Source organism: Lutra lutra, chromosome 7, assembly GCF_902655055.1.
Source record: "Lutra lutra chromosome 7, mLutLut1.2, whole genome shotgun sequence".
NCBI classification, from domain to species: domain Eukaryota; kingdom Metazoa; phylum Chordata; class Mammalia; order Carnivora; family Mustelidae; genus Lutra; species Lutra lutra.
The window spans coordinates 5,405,395-5,424,485 of record NC_062284.1 but is presented as its reverse complement, the minus strand read 5'-3'; the positions used below and the strand labels follow the sequence as shown (position 1 = coordinate 5,424,485).

Here is a 19,091-nt window from a genome sequence, read left to right as displayed (position 1 = left end):
TCCCCCACAAGGAACCCGCAACAAGGCTTCCCAAACCCCGCACAGCCGGGGGATCTCTCTCCAAGGAGGGGAAGAAACCCAGACCATCCTTTACCTCATTGGGGATGGCCACCTGCAAGGGCTAGGCACCTACCGGAAGCTGTTCCCAGAGCCCCCCTCAAGAGCTAAGGGCCCAGGCCCCATTATTCCCACCACCTGCAGAGGAAAGCTGCTTCCCCTCCTGACCTACCAACAGGGCACCAGGACCGAAGCCAGCTCAGGATGCCAGACTGCAGTCAGAGGCTGCCAGCTCCCTGTGATGAGCAAGAAAGGGCCGGAAACCTTGCGCTTTGCCCCAGGAGATGGGCCTACATGGAGCTAGCACACCAGCTTTCCTCCTACAGCCCCAGGGAGTTCAGTGGGGTTGGCGAAGGGAGCAAGTAGTCCCTCGACCAGATGGAGGCCACAGGAGCGAGTGGGGGCTAGAGCCCATCTCCAGGCTCCCAAGGTCCCAACTGTCCAGTGTCAGGAGCCAGGAGAGTCCCCCGGAGACTGGGGAAATGGACTTAGGGTTGCCAAGTATTTATTGTAGCAAGTGAAGGGGACCAGACACCAAGTCGAACACAATCCCTGCGTGAAAGCCAGCCCTTCCGACGGTCTCTCCAGCTTTACAGCAACTTGATCATCTTACCTTTCCGGTTTTGCCAAAGAACAGTGAAGATGAACCCGAGTCTGGGACCCAGTGGTCTAGATTGCGTAGGCCCCCCCCCAGTCCGGATCCGAGCCCCAAGCCCCAGGCAGCCGTGGAGGGGACGTAGGGGCAGCTGCTATGTGGGATCCATTTTGAAGACCAAGAAAAGGCCACAAAAAGAGGTCTGGAGATGTTGAGGTTAGAACCAACAAAGTAAAAAACCAAAATCTCACGGGAAGTGATGGCAATCCCAAAGCAGAGAGAGGAGGGTACAGTAACAGGATTGTGGTAGGTCATTCCAGGGAGCCCAGAGGCCTGCAAGCCCCGGGTCCCAGCAGCTGTCAGGTAGCTCTGAGGGAATTCAGGACGCTCACGCTGCTGCCTGGTCCCTTCCCCTCGAGGTGGCCCTTGACAGATCGAGGCCCGGGACACAGGCCTGCGGTGTCCCTGTCTGTCCTGGGTACAACCTACTATCCCTGGAGGCCCTCTGTCTCCGGGGCCCAGGCTGGGCGGCCTCCTTCCCCCGGGCACAAACACAGCAGCCGATTTTTGTGAAGAGTGTTTTAGTAGCTAAATGTGGCACCGTGTGTTCCAAGGGCAATATAAATTACAGTATGCAAAACACACTGACGGGCTGAGGTAAAACACGCTGTTCCCTCACATCACCATGAGGGGAAAAAACAAAGATATTAAAAACATCTTGCTTATAAAAAATGTCCCCTAGAAAGGCCTGGGGGGAGGGGTCACTCAGCAGCCAGCTCGGCCCGGCCCAGTCCCCACTAGTGGCCCAAAGCCTTGTCCAGGTTGTTCTTGATGGTGTCCAGGAAGTCGGAGGTGTTCAGAAAGTGCTCGTTCAGCTTCACACTGCCAAAAGAACACGGTTGGTTTGCGTGAGGAACAGCTCCCATCAGGCCCTTCCAGGGCAGAGCCGGGGCTCAGGAACCTGGGGGGGGGGGGGGGCTGCCCTCCTGGGCCCACGGGGAGCGGTGCACCCAGGCCACCTGTCAGAGGCTGCCTGGAGCCCACCTCGGCCAGGAGTTGAGCAGGCACTCGTACGGAAGGGGAGGGCAAAGCTCGAGCCACTAGGGATGGGGACAAACTCACTGGGCCTCAGGACTGTGGACCTGTCCCACCTCAGGCCCTTGGCAGCGAAGCCCATTCCAGAAGCAGCCTCCAAGAGGAGCCTCGGGCTTCTCCCCACCCAGCCCTGAGGTCCCCGAAGGCCAGCCCCACCCTCTGCCACAGGCCACTCACTTGCTGAGACCATGGATGCAGCCCGCCAGGTCCTTGGTCATGGCTCCGCTCTCCACTGTCTGGACACACACTTTCTCCAGGGTCTGCGCAAACCTGCAGGCGGTGGGGCAGAGTGAGGCCCCAGCTTACGGAGCCTGGGCCCGGACCCCGCCCTGGGCCCGGACCCCCCCACCCCCTGGGGCCAGCTCAGGCCCCCTCCCGCTCCGCTCACCTGATGAGGTCCTGGTTCCCATCCAGCTTCCCCCGGTGCTCCAGGCCACGTGTCCAGGCAAAGATGCTGGCAATGGGATTCGTGCTGGTAGGCCGGCCCTGGGGGGATAGGGGCAGGGGTCACAGGGGGCTCAGGAGCCAAACAGCCGACAAGGGGGCCACCTGGATGCAGGTGCCCACCCCCAGACTGACAAGCCAGACCCAGCTTCCCAGTGGGTCCTGAGCCCCTGGGGTAGAAGCGATTGTGACCATAGTCTTCCCACTCACTTTCTGGTGCTCCCGATAGTGGCGGGTGACTGTTCCATGAGCAGCCTCGGCCTCGATGGTCTTCCCGTCCGGGCAGACCAGCACAGACGTCATCAGGCCAAGGGAGCCAAAGCCTGTGGATGGGAAAGGCCCTCCTTTCAGTGCCAACACCATTCCGCAGACCAATGGGTTGAGCCTACCTGCCCTCCTGCTTGGGAGCTGCCTCTCAGCTCGGGACCCCCGACGACGCCTGCCTGGGAGGACAGCTCCCGTTTCTGGCTCGTCTACCCTTGTCATGGGTCTCCGGAGCCCTGCACAGGGCATCGGGTGTTCATCAGCCTGTGAACATACAACTGTGTCCCCGCCTCCAGGGCCCCCAATCCTAAGAATTTCGTCCCCTCACCCCCCAAGCCTGGCTCACACCCAAACAGCCCGTTCAAGCAGAGAGCAGACGACTGCATAACCATCACTTTTATCCACTGCTCTTTTAGGTGACTTTAAACTTGAGACTTACTTCCAAATCTCCCCAAATCCAGACGTCAACCTTTCCTTTGGTCAAGGTCTCCTGGGGTTCAAAAGCACCCCATGGCACCAAAATAAGAATTCTAAATCCCAAGAATTAGAAAAAAGTGAAAAAAAATTTTTTTATTGGGGCGCCTGGGTGACTCAGTGGGTTAAAGCCTCTGCCTTCAGCTCAGGTCATGATCTCGGGGTCCTGGGATCAAGCCCCGCATTGGGCTCTCTGCTCTGCGGGGAGCCTGCTTCCTCCTCTCTCTCTGCCTGCCTCTCTGTCTACTTGTGATCTCTGTCTGTCATATAAATAAATAAGAGTAAATGCCAAAAACTTATAAAAAATTTTTTTTATTAATTTTATTTGTCAGAGAGCTAGCGAGAGCACACGCACAAGCAGGGGGAGCGCCAGGCAGAGGGAGAAGCAGACTCCCTGCTGAGGAGGGAGCACAATGCAGGACTCCATCCCGGACCCGGAGATCATATCCTGAGCTGAAGGCAGATGCTTAACTGACTGAGCAACCCAGGCGTCCCAAAAAAGTAAAAAACTTCTTTAAGAAAACTAGTTGTCTAAGGGGTACCTGGGTGGCTCAGTCAGTTAAGAGTCTGCCTTCAGCTCAGATCATGATCCTGGGGGATCCTAGGATCGAGCCCCATGTCGGTCCCTCTGCTCATTGGGAAGCCTGCTTCTCCCTCTCCCTCTACTCAACCCCTTGCCCCCCAACCCACTTGTATTCTCTCACTTTCTCTCAAATAAATGAACTAGTAAAAAACTTTTTTTAAGATTTTATTTATTGGACAGAGACAGCAAGAGAGAGAAAGCACAAGCTGGTGGAGCAGCAGTGGGAGAAGGAGAAGCAGGCTCTCCACTGAGTAGGGCTTAACAACTGAGCCACCCAGGTGCCCCAATAAATAAAATGTTTAAAAAAAAAAAAAAAAGGCAGGGGGCACCTGGGTGGCTCAGTGGGTTAAGCCTCTGCCTTCGGTTCAGGTCATGATCTCAGAGTCCTGGGATCAAGCCCCGCATCGGGCTCTCCGCTCTTCGGGGAGCCTGCTTCCCCCACCCTCTCTCTGCCTGCCGCTCTGCCTACTTGTGATCTCTCTGTCAAATAAATAAATAAAATCTTTAAAAACAACAAAAAAAAGAATGTCTGTGGCTGGGGGGAAGGTGTCTCTTCTCCGTGTTTACTGGACCCTCACACTCACCAATTCCTTATTACTTAAGGGTAACTTTCATGCCTTTCTCTTGCCTGCTATGTCTTTTCATCCTTCCATCCTAGACAGGAATTGTTCTAGCAAGAGGATCACCACTGCACTTACTGAAATAATAAAGCCACAGGTTTTTATAAAACATCAGGCCTCTAGGCTTTTTCCTCACAAACTGGGTGGAGTTCACTTTCCTCCTTATCAGGAGCTAGACTTCAGCCCATCTCTTGTAACCTTGCTTCTCCTCCCTCTCTGTACTTCCCCTGTTGTCAACTCCCACAGCCTTTCCAGCTCTCGTTCCCAACAGGACTGGGCTAGTTCTCACACTACCTATCTGATGGCCTCATTCACACTCCTACTGCAATCCAATTTGTCTAAGACACTCCATGGCTTGGGGCTTTGCCACCTTCCCCAATACTCTGCATCCAACAGATTTACTGTGCAAAATGAATTCTCTGTGCCTCAAAAAGCACCCGGTTGTGCTCAATCCCATTTTTCTCCCAGAGCCAAACCTAGCCCAAACCCGGAGCCTCAGTCACCTGGCCTACGGACAGGGACAACCTCAAAGCTGACACACCTAGCCCTTTAGAACTTGAATTCCTATGTTCTCCTCTTCTCTGTTAACAGTAGCCTTAGTAATGCACTAGTCCAAACCTAATTTGGGAAGCCTTCCTCCCTCAGATGTCAGAGAGTTCCTGCCCCCTGCTGTCCATGGGAAACCCTGCAATGAGCCAGCGGGCCACACTAGAGAAGTTTTCTACAAAAAGGGTCTGAAAAATCCCGCAGCCAGAGAAGACCAACAACCCACCCCCTTGGGGAACAATGCTCCCAGCGTACCCTGCGCCAGGATGTCCGACTGCACATCTCCGTCATAGTTCTTGCAGGCCCACACGAAGCCGCCCGAAGACTTGAGGACCTGAGCCACCATGTCATCAATGAGCCGGTGCTCATACCAGATCTTATTCTTGTCAAAGTCAGTCTTGTAGTGCCTGGGAGCAAAGGGGCCTGTTGTGGGGAGACGGCGGGAGGCTGACAGGTTGGGGCTCTCCCCGCAAGCTCAGAGCTGAGCCAAATGCACTGGGACAGTGGCCCCCCTGTAGGCTGGGGGCTGGGGGACAGGCCAGAAAGGCTGTGGAATCCTTAGGGAGCAATAAAGTGAGAGGCTGTTACTTCTCAAAGATCTCCTGGAAGATGTCCTTGAAGCGCCCGTCGTAGGCTTTCAGGATGGTGTTCTTGGTGCTCATGTAGAGCGGCCACTTCTTCTGGATGGCGTACTGGAAGCAGCTGTGTGCGAAACCCGAGATGGACTGCAGGGGGAGAGAGAGAGGTCCCTGGTGTGCTCCCCAGCCTGGGGACCGCCAGCCCTTTCTGGTCGCTGGGCACCAGGCCCGACCCCTGGAGTGGCATCCCTTCCCTCCACACCACCCGCCCTGACACCTGGAGGGAGCAGCAGCTGTTTCTACTGGCCCAGCAGCCTCCTCCCAACTTCTGGGAGAAAGCAGCCCCTCAAGTTTGCTTTGGGAAACTACCCTCCTCTCCCCAGTTCTTAGACCCTATGGCTGGGGTGGGTCTCATTCTCCCCGCCCACCTGCCTGTCTCTAGAGTGTACCGGTGTCCAGGCTCATCCTCTCTGAGCCCTCCATGACTGGCTCGGAGGTGGTCCTGTGACCAGGCCGGGCACTCTTGCCAGAACCATGAACAAAAAGGCTCTTTTCTGACAGGGCAACGAAGTTGACAGGGGACAAGCCTGGGGTTCCTTGTGGCCACTTCCTCATAGCCAGAGAATGAAGGCAACCACGGAAGACATGAAAGCCAAGAGTTGGGGAAGGGGAAATGCTTATCCAGTTGGCTAAGCCAACCATGCTGCCAACTAACGTGCCCCCGGGAGTGTGTCGGGAGAAGGAGCATAGGAGGTTGGGGTGTCGGGAAAAGGAGCACAGAAAGTTGGGGTGTTGGAGAGGGAACACAGAAGGTTGGGGTGTCGGGAGAAGGAGCACAGAAAGTCAGGGTGTCAGAGGAGCACAAGAGGTCAGGGTGTCGGGAGAAGGAGCACGAAAGTCGGGGAGTGGGCAGCTCGCTAAGCAGGAGTCTTTCTGCCCCACTCCGCCCCAGGCACACTGCGGGCTCCCCTGAACGTGTCCTGGTTGCATTTGCTCACAGGCCTCAGACCTGCCTCAGCCACGAACGCAGGGGGAGTAAGAACCCACAGTCCGCAGCGGCCCGAGAAGGGTCCAGGCTTGGGGAGGGGTGCGCTCAGGAGCCGCGCGGGGGCCTCACCTCATCGGTATTGTACATGCCCATCCCCACGCCGCCGCCGGGGAAGTTGTACACCTCCCACTCCTTCGCGCCACTGCCGTCCTTCGGGGAGAAGACAATCTTGAACGTGCCAGCCCGGTCCACCACAAAGTCCGTGGCCTTGTACTACGGAGACAAGAACGCGGCTCAGGCCAGGGCGTCCGGGTGAGGGTGCCCCGGCCAGTGCGAGCCCACCCTCACTGGCACCCACCTGGTCGCCATGGGCGTGCCTGCCGATGGTGATGGGCTTGGTCCAGCCCGGGACCAGGCGGGGGATGTTTTTGCAAATGATGGGTTCCCGGAAGACAGTCCCCCCGAGTATGTTCCGAATGGTCCCGTTGGGACTCTTCCACATCTTCTTCAGCTTGAACTCTGTGAGGACAGAGTCAAAGTGGCCCCGCTGCAGTCCCCACCTTCCAACCAAAATCTGAACCCTCAGCAAGAACGCAGCCAGACGGGAGCCCTGGAAGTCGGCCTCGGGCCATCTGGGATACCAATGTGTGGGCTGTGGGATCAGATTTCTTGGCTTCTGGGTCTAACTCCACCACCTCAAACTGTGAATTTTATGCAAGTGGCTTAACCTGAGCTGGAAAATGAAATGATTGCTAAAACACTTAGCCTTTGGGCAATTAAATAAACTTAGAAATGGCTAGCATCTGCCGTTTTTCCCACATCACGCTCGGATGCAGCAGCACCTGGCCGCACTGCAGACGTGCCCTTCCAGCCACCAGGTCCAGCCCACATTACTGAGAGGGTGACTCCCTACTTCCTTGTCCACAAAACAGGGATATAAGAGATATAAGATATAAGAGATATAAGCCAGAGAGAGAGCCCTGAGGCTCTCAAGGATACATGCCTGACACAGAGCACTCTGCTAGACAGGGGTGGCCCCAGTGTCTCCTTAAACCTGCCTGTGGAACAGTCTAGAAGGCCAGAGGGGCAGGCTGCCCAGAGAGCCTGTTCTTACTATAACAGCATCAGCATGAACTTCCTCCTCGCTGTCGCCCATGACCCCTACCCCGGCCAGAGCCACACAGCACAGCACAAACACCACGGACCTGGGAGCACCACCCCACCCAGCCTCATCTGCAGGAACCCCTCGGGCTCCCCTATCCTCCGAGCTGTTGCAGGGAGACCGGGCTCATGGCACAGCCCCCACTGCCCTGACCCACCCACCTCCACACCCTCACACCTTCCACACGGGCCTCATCGGGGGTGATGGTGGCACACTTGACGGCCACACTGTACTTCTGGGTGGCCAACGCCGAGTCTATGGTGACCTGGTCGTCGGTCTGGTCACGGTGTGGGAGCCCCAGATCGAAATACTTGAGCTGGACGTCCACATGGGGTAGGATGAGCTAGAGACAGATGACCGGGGCAAGGCATCAGTGTGTGTGTGTCTCAGGAGCTTGTGAGGGCCATAGCACAGGACACCCAGGAAGGGCAGGATGAGGGAAGGGGGCAGCATGGCAGGGGGGGTGGGATCAGCCATTCCTCAGAGAGGCCAGGCGGAAGTTGTCAGGATGCCAGGGCTCTCTGGAAAGAGGCCAGCGGACCAGGCTGCAGCCCCTCAGAGGGCCCAGCCCCTAGCATGGAATGCGATGGCCCACCAACTCGAGATGTATCTAGATTTCTCTGTACAATGGGTTCCCTCTTCTTCCCCGTTCAGAAGTGGCCATTCTCGACCTTTTTCTTACAGACACACACACAATACAGGACAGGGGTCTTTACATGGACAACAAGCTCTCCAGGGAGATCCAGACCACGAGACTCTGGAGAAGCCCAGCAGCCATGCTGGGAGCCATCTGCCATGATGCCTCAGACCCGTTGCTGTCAGGACACACCACAGCCCTGACCCCAGATAACGTCCCTGAACCACTCAGGAAAGGTGAGCACCCACCCTGCTCTTTCCACTCCCTTGAGAATGCCCATCGGACCGTGGGACATCAAGACGGACACCATACAGGATAGGCCTTGAGTGTGCACCCCCATTCTGGAAAACACGCAGGCTTCGGCACCGGCACAAGACAGATGGCTGAGGAAGGGCCACTGCCTGACGTCGTGAAAACCATGCATGGTGTGGACATGACAGCAAGGTGGATGGAAGGATGGAAACAGGGCTGCGGCTGCCCACCAGGGTGGCAGGTGAGCCCCGGGGGCTGTCACAGGGATCAGGGGCCGTGCGGAGAGCCACCCGCTTTGGGAGGGGCTACCTTCTCCTTGATGAACTGCCAGATGATCCGGGTCATCTCATCGCCGTCCATCTCCACCACCGGCTTCGCCACCTTGATCCTCTTGTCGGCATCTGGAACCAGGCACACACAGTGATCACAGCTCTAGGAGGCTCACGGGGGAGCCCTTCTCCTACCTGGCCAGACTTGCCCTTCACCAAGGAGGGAGCAGTGTCAGCCCAGGACCTCGTTACCCACGTTCCCTCCCCCTCCGCAGGAACAGCTCCCCGGCCACCTGGGGGGCCTGGATTCCCCCACCCGGGATAGCTGCCCAGGACTGGCCAGTAGGATGCCAGTCTGGCCCATGAGACCTCTGCCCTGGGATCTGATGGCAGCAGAGTCCAACACAGAGCCTAACAGCCAGCTGGGGCCACCCCATCCAGCAGTAAGTCAGGGAGGGACACCTACGAGCCGCTACCACCCCGTTCCCAGTTATACCGCTTAAAGACAACACATCCAGGATTCACACCTTTCGAAATCCATGGAAAGCATAGGCTTAGGGCACCTGGAACAGAACTCAGAATCCTTGAGCCAAGCTGGCTCGGGGGGCCAGTCCTGTCAGAGAAGCATCTAAGATCCAGGGAGATGGTAGAGGACAAGAGAAGCGGGGGGAGGCTCTCCAAGGAAAGTCTGACTCACGAGACAAACCAACAGTCTGAGCAGTGAATTCCAAGGAAAACTCAAGGAAACCGCCCACCCCCTTCAATCAGTGCAGGCTACCTGGAGGGAGAGCTCGAGGAACCTTAGCTGTAGCAGACAGAGAGGTATCCTGTTCCAGCACGTCGCTCTGCTCACAGCCGGGGAAGAAGCAGGGCCTCCAGACTCAGGCAAGCGGGTCTATGTAAAACCTACAATCGGGCCTCTGTCACCAGAAAGCTCAACAGGAGGAGGACAGCTGAGAGCGGGACTCTGTCCCCAGCAGCCGCCTCAGCCCTCACTCAGGCCCCACGGACTCTTACGTTGCACACGATCCTTACAGACACTGTGCTGGGTCTTCCGCCTCACCAGAGATTAGACAGCAAGAGGGGACCAGGACGTTCACTTAAAAACATCAGAAGTGACCACCGCTGGGAGGCTGGCAAGGGAAAGAAATCTCTGAAAAGCAGGCCTGAGACTAAACAAGTAGGACCACCTACGCACCTTTAAAACAGAAATGACCAAAACCCCACAACCGCAAGCCTATCACCGTCCTACAACACGCACCAGCGTGTGACTCACGCTGACATCCCCGGCCCACCAAGAAAAAGGTGAATTATGTGCAGCAAAAATGACTCACTTTCCAAAGATGTGCACAGATTTTTTTTTAATCTAAAAATAATCTCCCAAGGATATGCAAACATTTTTTTTTTTTAACCTAAAAAGAATGGGAGAGATTATTTAGGAAGAAAAATGAGACCCAGGGAGTGTGGCTTGTGTCAGAAGTCAGACTAGATCCCAGGTCTCTGGTTGAAGAGCGGCTCTGGACACCCTCGTGGGTCACATGCAGAGAAGCGCAGAGCAAACACAGACTCCAAACATTCTGTTCCCTAGAGAACAAGGCGGACACAGCTGGCTGGTGGCGATCTACCACCCCTTCCAGGACGCGAAGGGGCCTTTGGACCCAAGTTAAAAAATTCCTCCACCATTCTTGGTTGAAAGCTTGAGTATAAAAGGGCTTTAGGACCTGCAGAAAGTCTACTGGGCTGTTGTACAGCCAGCTTAGTTTTTAAGAGCATCTCTTATGAGTTAATGTCATGAGAGCGAATGAAGATTTTTTTTTTTTAACTGTACTGAATCTACCGTAATTATAATCCCAAAGGAGAATTCATCTGGGGCCAGTCCTAAAGGTTTCAGCCTCACCTGGGCTCCACTCAAGTTTTGGGTTTCAGACACAGTAACCTGTGGGCCGTGGACACCCTGCACCCAGGGCTCAATGTCAAGATCACAGCGGGCAGCCCTCCCTGCTGTGCCAGCAGGTGTCAAACCCTCAGAGAACACAGGGCCCACTTATTTACAACCAGGTGTTAAGTACCTCTTCCTGAAACACTGAGAAAAACCTAACAGTGGCAGGCCTCAAGGAGTGAGTATGTAAGGGGAAACCTACAGATGGAGAGAGCGAGCAAGCAGGGGCTATTAACAGAGGCAGGAGTGGGGCGCTGGGGGGCTCAGTTGGTTAAGCGCCTGCCTTCGGCTTCGGTCATGATCCCAGGGTCCTGAGATCGAGCCCCACATCGGGCTCCTTGCTCAGCCGAGACCCTGCTTCTCCCTCTCCCTGTGTCGGCTGCTCCCCTTGCTTATGCTCTCTCTCTCACTTGCTCTGTCAAATAAATAAATAAAATCTTTAAGGGAAAAAAAGCACGTCACAAGTAGAGCCTCCCTGAAGGCACACTTGCCAGAGATGGGAGCAGCCATGGGAGGCAAAGCGGCAGAGGCTTGGGGCACCTGGGTGGCTCAGTCAGTGTAGCACGCAACTCCTGATCTCAAGGTTGTGAGTTCAAGCCCCACACTGGGCATGGAACCTACTTTAAAAAATAAAATAAAAACCACCAACAATGGGGCACCTGCGTGGCTCAGTGGGTTAAAGCCTCTGCCTTCGGCAGGGAGCCTGCTTCTCTTCCTCTCTCCCTGCCTGCCTCTCTGCCTACCTGTGATCTCTGTCTGTCAAATAAATAAATAAAATCTTAAAAAAAAAAAAACACCAACAATTACAAAATCATGAAAAATTTACCAAAAAAAAGACACTGCTCAGGCAGGGTTTCTAAAAATATATTAATTGGTGACCAAGGTTTTAAAATCAGGTGATTTCAAACAACAATAACAACAAATAACCAATTAATAAATGGGCAAAGGACTTGAATAGGTATTTATTCAAAAATGATACATAAATGGGGGGGCTCCTGGGTGGCTCAGTGGGTTGAGCCTCTGCCTTCGGCTCGGGTCATGATCTCAGGGTCCTGGGATCGAATCCCACATTGGGCTCTCTGCTCGACGGGGAACCTGCTTCTCCCTCTCTCTCCACCTGCCTCTCTGCCTACTTGTGATCTCTCTCTCTCTCTGTCAAATAAATAAATAAAATATTTTTAAAATGATATATAAATGGCCAATAAGCATATGAAAAGCCACCCCACAGTACTAATCATTAGGGAAATACAAATGAAAATCACAATGAGATACCACCTCACACCCACGAGGATGGCTACTATCAAAAAACACAAACTAACTTAACAAACCTCACCCAAACAGAAAACAACAGGTGCTGGTGAGGATGCGGAGAAACCAGAATCCTGTGTAAGACACTGGTGAGAATGGAAATGTTGCAGCCACTATGGAAAACAGTATGGTTCCTCAAAAAATTAAAGATAGAAAAAAAAAATTAAGGATAGAATGGCCATATTGTCCAGGGGCCCCCGGGGGCTCAGTCAGTTAAGCATCCAACTCTTGATTTCGGCTCAGGTCATGATCTCAGGGTGGGGAGATGGAGTTGGGGGTGGGGGTTCCTTGGGCTCTGCTCTGGGTGTGAAGCCTGCTTGGGATTCTCTCTCCCTTTCCCTCTGCCCTTCCCCCCTTAAAAAAAAGAAAGAAAAGAACTGCCACACTGTCTAGCAATCCCACTTCTAGATATATATCCAAAATAATTAAAAGCAGGGTCTTAAAGAGATATTTGTACACTCATGTCCATAGCAGAATTATTCACAACAGCCAAGAGGCAGAAGCAACTCAAGGGTCTGTCAAGGAACGAATGGATGAACAAAATGTGACAAGAGCCTTGGAAAGAAGACTCTGGAAACAAATCCAGGAAGGTTAAGAGAAACGTCCCTCCAAACGTTAAACAATGTTCCTAATTCCAAGTTTCTCCAAGACTGGGGTCCCCACCACTCAAATGTGAATGGACTTGCTCGGAAGCTAAAAAAGGCAGCACTGCCAAGGTTTCTGACAGCGATGGATGGGATCTGGAGCTAAGTCAACAGCTTTTGCTGCTCAAGTTCTTTAGGTTCAAATTCCACAAAGTCTGTTTCCCCCCGGATGGCCGGGGGGAAATACTCATCATGTGGAATACTTACACAGACAGCACCGCTACATCCCAAACACTTTCAATCCAGCTGCGAGTAACATACGTAAGAGGTAACTTACTAGAAATTAGAAGCAGTAATAAATACGCAAGGAATTAATAACCATACTGCCTATGCTTTTCCCAATTCCTGTACCTTACTCAGAAGGTCAACAAATTTCAAATGGACTTTTTTTTTTAAGATTTTATTTATTTATTTGACAGACAGAGATCACAAGTAGGCAGAGAAGCAGGCAGAGAGAGAGAGGAGGAAGCAGGCTTCCTGCTGAGCAGAGAGCCCAATGTGGGCTGGATCCCAGGACCCTGGAATCACGACCTAAGCCTAAGGCAGAAGCTTTAACCCACTGAGCCACCCAAGCACCCCTAAATGGACTATTTTTTTAAATGAGTATATAGAGAATGGACTATTCAGCCGTAAAAATTAAGAAAATGCTGACACAAGCTATGACAGGGATAAACCTGGAGCACATTATGAGGACCCAAATAAGCTATTACTATATTTTATTTATTTATTTATTTTTATTTACAGGAGGTACCTAGAGTAGTCAAATTCATAGAAACAGAAAGTGGAACTGAGACTGCCCGGAGCTGGGGGGAGGAGGGGGTGGGGCATTGTTGTTTAACGGGTACAGAGTTTCAGTTTTGCAAGATTACAGAGCTCTGGGGATTGGTTGTACAACAACAATGTGAAAATATTTAACACTAGTGAACTGCACTCTTAAAAGCGGTCAAGATGGAGATTTTTGTTGTGTAGTTGTTTACCACGATACAAAATAAAAAATAAGATTTTTTAAGTTTTTAAAAATTTAAACCCGTGGTGGGGGGGGGAAGACAACCCAGGAGCTTTTACATAAAAATCCAGTCTCTTCTTCTTTTTTCTTTTTAAATATTTTATTTATTTATTTATTTATTTGAGAGAGAAAGAGAGCACAAGCAGGGGGAGTGGCAGAGGGAGAGGGAGAAGCAGGCACTCCTCAGTGAGCAGGGAGCCTGACCCGGCATTTCCAGGAACTCCTGCAATGTCACAAGCCAGAGGCAGACGCTCAACCCACTGAGCCCCCCAGGCGCCCCCCAGTCTCTTCCTGAAGCATGAGTTGCTTTCCCCACACAGAGCTGGCGCTCACCTACAGCTAGAATGGGCTGTGCAGGGCACAGCTTCTCCTTCATTCCAGGCCTATCACCTACACTCCAAGGACGTGCGCCCCAAGGCATCGGAGCTGGAAGACTTGGTGTGTGGTTCAGCCAATATGGCAGAGACACCCCTAGCATCTGCCCCTCTCTGGGAGACAATGATGACAAGTAATCTGAAATCCAAGGAACAGAGTGCATGGGCCTCCCTGACAGCTTCCAAGGGCCAGCTACCATGCAATACTGCACGCTATCCTCTTGGCCAGAGTGCGGGATGGAATTACAGCAGCCACAGGTGGCCCAGTAGGCCAATTCTCCTCCCCATCTAGACCGTTAGCACCCAACACCAAGTAAGGATTTCAAAGCCTGTCCCTCCAAACTCAAGGCTGAAGGTCTCTCTGTCCCGAGAGAGCCACCCCGAAGAGTGAGTGCTTTACCACTTTCCCACCTTGGCTGCGGTCAGCAGAGAAGCTAAGATCAACAAAGGTGAGGGGCTCTTCCTTCAAAATGCATGCGGAATCCAAGCCCTTCTCACCACCCCCCAGCGCTACTTCCCTCTTTTTTCTTTTCTCCAACTCTTGCGAGATTAGGACTACAAGCCTCCTACAAAGACCTTGAAGCCAGAGCACTCCTGTTTAATGTAAATCTTCTCAAAACCCTCCAAAACTTCCCCTTGCACTCAGAGTAAAGGTCAAAGCCCTCAGAAATGCAAGGCCCCCCACGAGGCCTGACCTAATCGGTCCCTAACCACCCCTCCTAACTCCGTGTCAGCCTAGGGCACTCCTCCCCAAGCAAAGGTGGTCCCCTCCAGCATGGCCTTGGCACCAGACAACCAAATGGCCTGTTGTTTGCTTCCTTCCCTTAGGACTTCATTCAAGGTCTTTTCCCGCCGTCCCATCCAAACTTTCTCGCACACCTGCCTGTCTGATTTGTTCCCCTCAGCTCGTGTTACTTTACACCACACTAGCCAACTCTGGCCTTGTTTTACTGACTGTCCCCGCATTAGAATTCGGGCTCCCCAAGGGCAGAAATCTTTGCCTCTTACCCCTGGCTCTATCCCCTGTACCGTGCCTGACCCACAGGAGAAGACAGTAGTTGTTGAAGTCACAAATGAAATGTCAAGTCACAGTCAATCTGGTCTATAGTAAATTGCTACCCTGCCCTTGCCTCCTGTTGGGATGAAATCCACTCCCCTCCCCCACCCCCCATCCTGGAATGCACAGCCACAGGGACTGGGGAATTCTCATCAGCAGACTGTACCAGACCATCACAAATGCAGTCAAATGCTCTACCACTGAGCTATACCCCAGCCCCTAGTCCATCACAAATGTACATGGGGGCCATCTCTGCCAGGCAATGGGCAACTTGCCCTGGAAAAGCTCACACTTTTACACGGTGTTAAAATGTGCAATCCACTGGCATTTTATATTCTTTTAAAAATTTTACTTATTTGAGAGAGAGAGAGACAATGAGTGGGGTGAAGTGCAGAAGGATGTTCCCCACTGAGCTGGGAGCCCGATGCTAGGCTGGATCCCAGGACCCTGAGATCATGAGCTGAGCCAAAGACAGGTGCTTAATGGGCTGAGCCACCCAGGGGTCCCTGCACTGGCATTTTCAACATGCATTTCCATTAGTGTAAACTCCAGGACAGGTCACAGAGCCTGGCTTCCAGGAACCAGAGGGCAGTGTCCAGCACCTCATACCCTGAATGGAACCAGCGCAACAGACTTCAACCTCCCAGGGAGGATATGAGGGCTGGCCCCAGGCCTTTTGGAAGATGTTCCTCTAAACCTGCCAGGCCTAAACACGCCCACCCCAAATCCCTCTGATGGGGCAGCAGCGGTCCTACCTGCTGTGGTTGAAACCAGCTTCAGCAGAGAACACATAATAACTCCACCAGTGGGGGTGCCTGGGTGACCCAGTGGGTTGGATAATTGCCTTCGGCTCAGGAGTCCGGGAAACAAGTCCCACATCAGGCTCCCCCACTCAGCAGGGAGTCTGCTTCTCCCTCTGGCCCTCCCCCCTCTCCTGTTCTCTCTTCTCAAATAAATAAGTAAAATCTTAAAAAAACAATAGCAAAATCCCTCCACTGGTGGGTCTGCGGAACTTTGAACAATCATTAAGTGACTCCCTGAAATCTGAGTGCAGGCAAGTCACCAAGGTCTGAAAAGTTAAGAGGTAGGGTGAGAAAAATCAAGAAGTTCCCAGGTGAGGAGTGGAGGTAAGGCAGGCCAGACAAGACCATTCTCCCCGTGAGTGCTTGGGCCGAGCCTACCCTCACTTTCCCAAAAGCCGAGAAAGCCAGCATATGGGAACCACCACCAGCAGTCACGGGAGGCCTAGAAATTCCAAAACTAGAGCCATGCATGAATTACTGAGCAGCAAAGACACACGAGTGTTTTAGCCAAAAAAAAATATATTCTTTCCCTGTCCTCGAGGGGAATGCCAAATCATTCTGTCTCCTGCAGCGTCGCCAGGTAACAAGCTAGCAGAAAGCCCAGTTGGAATCTCTTGTCCAACTCAAATACTACGTATTGGCCCCATTAATAAACCAACGGCTTGGGGACTTCTGGAAAGACCTACGACTAAAAAAGCTTTCTTTCCTACCATCAGTGCAGGGGAGAAATAGGAAGAACTGGAGAATGTCTTTAACTCCCACTCTATTTTGCTAAAGTTGGTACCATATGGGAAACTCCGTTTTGAGGCCTGTGGCCACTGGGAACCTTGAGAGTTGCAAGACTGACTACTTAGGGAGACAAATCCCAGAAATACAAAAGCAGAAATACCCCCTTTCTTCTTGGCAGGAGAAGGGAGGTGGGCAAGCGATCCCCCCTCCCCTCCTCAATTCTGGTCTGCTGCTCCCACACTCGTTAAAGATTACCCTACCCTAACTGTAAGGCCAGGCTGCCTGGGCCCCACTCCCTCTTCCTCACTGTCCTGGCTCACTAGGAGGGGCTGCAGGCAAGGTCAGGAAAGGGGTTTCCGTAGCAACAGGCAAGAGACAGGGCCAAGGGACCCACATTCTCCCTGCCTTTTGTAGCTGGCAATGGAGAATCACAGTGCCGGCCAATGCCCACATGCCACAGGGTTGGGGGTGGGGGGCAGCCGAGGCTGGTAATGGAGGTTCAGGCTAAATCCTGCTTATTCTGACCTGATTACTGTCTTCTCTCCTAAGCAGGACGTTAAGGGTGCCACATAAGCAGTGAGGAATTATTCAGGAAAGTGGCATTTTTGGTGCCGCTGCCCAACCGCCCAGTTGCCCAGGCGGGAGAGAGGAGCGTGCCAAGGAGCAGTGCAGGGGCGGACTGGTGAGACAAGGCGGTCGGGCCGCGGAGAGGCCCCTGGATGGAGACTTAAGTGAGACGGGAGCGGAGCGGGCTAGGGGGTGGGGGTCATCCAAACAATAGGGAAAATAAAAAGGACGCTCCTCCAGCTGTCGCGTGAAAGGCTCCAAAAATAGCGGCCGCGGGCCTGACAGTGAGGAGGGATTACCCAGCGCCCGGCTGCAAAGGAAGGGGAAGTGGATGCCTCCTCCCCGCCTTTGTCTGAGCCGGGCCCGCGCCGCGACCCTCGCTCTCACCGGAACACCGGGCCGGGTGCACCGGCCCCCTACTCGCTCGCCTGTCCCCCTCCCGGGGACGCAGGGCAGGCAAGATACCCTCCGGGCCCGGGACCCCGCCCGCGCAGGGCCGCAGGACCCGCCGCGCCAGGGCCACCAGTTGCCACCGTCCTTCAAGTCCCCACCCCTGCGCCTGGCGCGGCCAGAGAGCCTGGGGCCAGGGAGCGCATCGCCGCCCCCCACTCTTTGTGTGTGTGCCAAGCCCGCCGTCCCCAGCCCTGCGATTGTCCCGACTCGGGCTCCCAGGTCTCCGCCCGGGAGGCCGCCACGTCGCGGTGCCGGGCACGCGCCCCGCCCGGACCCTCCTCGTGGCACTCACAGTGGCGCCGCGGTTGCTCCTGCAAGTTGGGGCCCGTCGGGGCTGCCGACGCCCAGGCCGGCGCGGAGCCGGAGGCTCTGCAGAGCGAGCGTACGACCCGCAGGTAGCCAGCCATTCCCGCCAAGCAGGCCAGATGCGAGCGCCGGTGCTGCCCCCGGCTGCCTGGCTGCGAGCGGCCCAGGCCTGCCCGGCGCCCCGGCGCGGGCAGGGGCGGGGCGGGGCTGCCGGAGGCCGCCACCCGATTGGGCCTCTTCGGGGAGGAGGCGGGGCTGGGGCCGGGCCGGGCAGAACTTCTCCGCCCCCCCCAACCCCTCACGAGCGGGACCCCGCCCCAGCGCCCAGCGCGCGCTTCCATTGGCGCCAAGGGGCTGCCGCGAGACGCCAAGAGACCCACCGCGACCCGCGCGCTGGGGCGGGAGCTGAGGGCTTAGGACTCCTGTCAACGAGGCTAAACCCCTCTCTCCGGGATTCCCTATTTAAACCTGGGTGTCCGTTGCTGACAAATCAGCTTAAACCCCCAAAGTGAGCAAACGCCTGCGCCCTTCGCGTCGGCTGGGCTGAAACTCCTTGGCATGAACCAAGTGCGCGTTCCGTGTTCTTGGACTGAGGCCACGGGCACGTCGGCTCTCCTCAAGTTCGCGCTCGCGGATACTCCGGTCCCGTCCACGAGTTGTGCAGACTGACCCGAGTCAAGAGCTGAAATCTCTCCTCCTCTGCTTCTCACCAGAAGGTCAAGCTGCTAATCCTCAAAGTCCTTCAGCCCCGCCAGACTCTGTTTTCTCCCGTCCGAAATGGGAATTACCACAGTAGCCGGGCTGCCAGGAGAGGTGGGTGACATAACGCAAGGAAAAGTGTTGGGGCACACCCTCGGCTCTACGGTTGTGGTTGGTGCTTATCACGATTTATCTGGAAGCGGTCAGGATCCACCCTGGCAAACAGTCCCATCTTTGCCTGTTGGCCTGCGGAAGACAATATGATTGGTTCTGTTATAGGCGACCCAAGTCTCATCGCCCCTGTTCTGGAAATGAGACACCAGCTGGGTCGGATTTTATTTAGAAAAATCTGACCCCAGCCCCCACTTACCCCGTCACACCAACTCCACATACTAGCAACCTCTTTCTGCCCTGTGTCCCCAGCTCTCCCCTTCGTCGCCTCACCGTCCCCACTGCCAGATGGGGCTGGGCCAAGAAAGCGACCTTGAATTACTGACTTCAATGCTTCCTTCTTCCTGTCCCAACCAGGCAGAACTACTGCTTTGGCCCTGAGATCCAGTAGACTGGATCCAAGGGGAGATTGATTTTGGACACCCCTCCCGCCAAAGTCTGAGGTCTCAGTCAAAGGCCTGATCTTGGGCC

General features: G+C 54.4%; 1 protein-coding gene across 1 annotated transcript; it reads right to left on the bottom strand.

The window, feature by feature from the left end:
- Nucleotides 1–1,216: 1,216 nt before the first annotated feature.
- On the bottom strand, nucleotides 1,217–17,929 carry IDH2 (isocitrate dehydrogenase (NADP(+)) 2). The gene is made up of 11 exons (XM_047735582.1): nucleotides 17,737–17,929; nucleotides 8,605–8,696; nucleotides 7,584–7,749; nucleotides 6,603–6,763; nucleotides 6,374–6,517; nucleotides 5,267–5,403; nucleotides 4,934–5,085; nucleotides 2,402–2,514; nucleotides 2,136–2,233; nucleotides 1,925–2,017; nucleotides 1,217–1,534 (listed from the first exon to the last, which is right to left on the bottom strand). Exons 1-11 carry the CDS (start codon nucleotides 17,849–17,851, stop codon nucleotides 1,450–1,452), a joined length of 1,356 nt encoding a protein of 451 aa, XP_047591538.1. The 5' UTR covers nucleotides 17,852–17,929; the 3' UTR covers nucleotides 1,217–1,449.
- Nucleotides 17,930–19,091: the final 1,162 nt, after the last annotated feature.

Coding starts and splice junctions, on each gene's coding strand:
- IDH2 (XM_047735582.1), bottom strand. CDS start 17,851: ATGGCTGGCTACCTGCGGGTCGTACGCTCGCTCTGCAGAGCCTCCGGC. Junction 7,750..8,604: donor GGCAGTTCATCAAGGAGAAG/GTAGCCCCTCCC, acceptor ATCTGTCTCTAG/CTCATCCTACCCCATGTGGA. Junction 5,404..6,373: donor GCATGTACAATACCGATGAG/GTGAGGCCCCCG, acceptor CTCCCCCTGCAG/TCCATCTCGGGTTTCGCACA.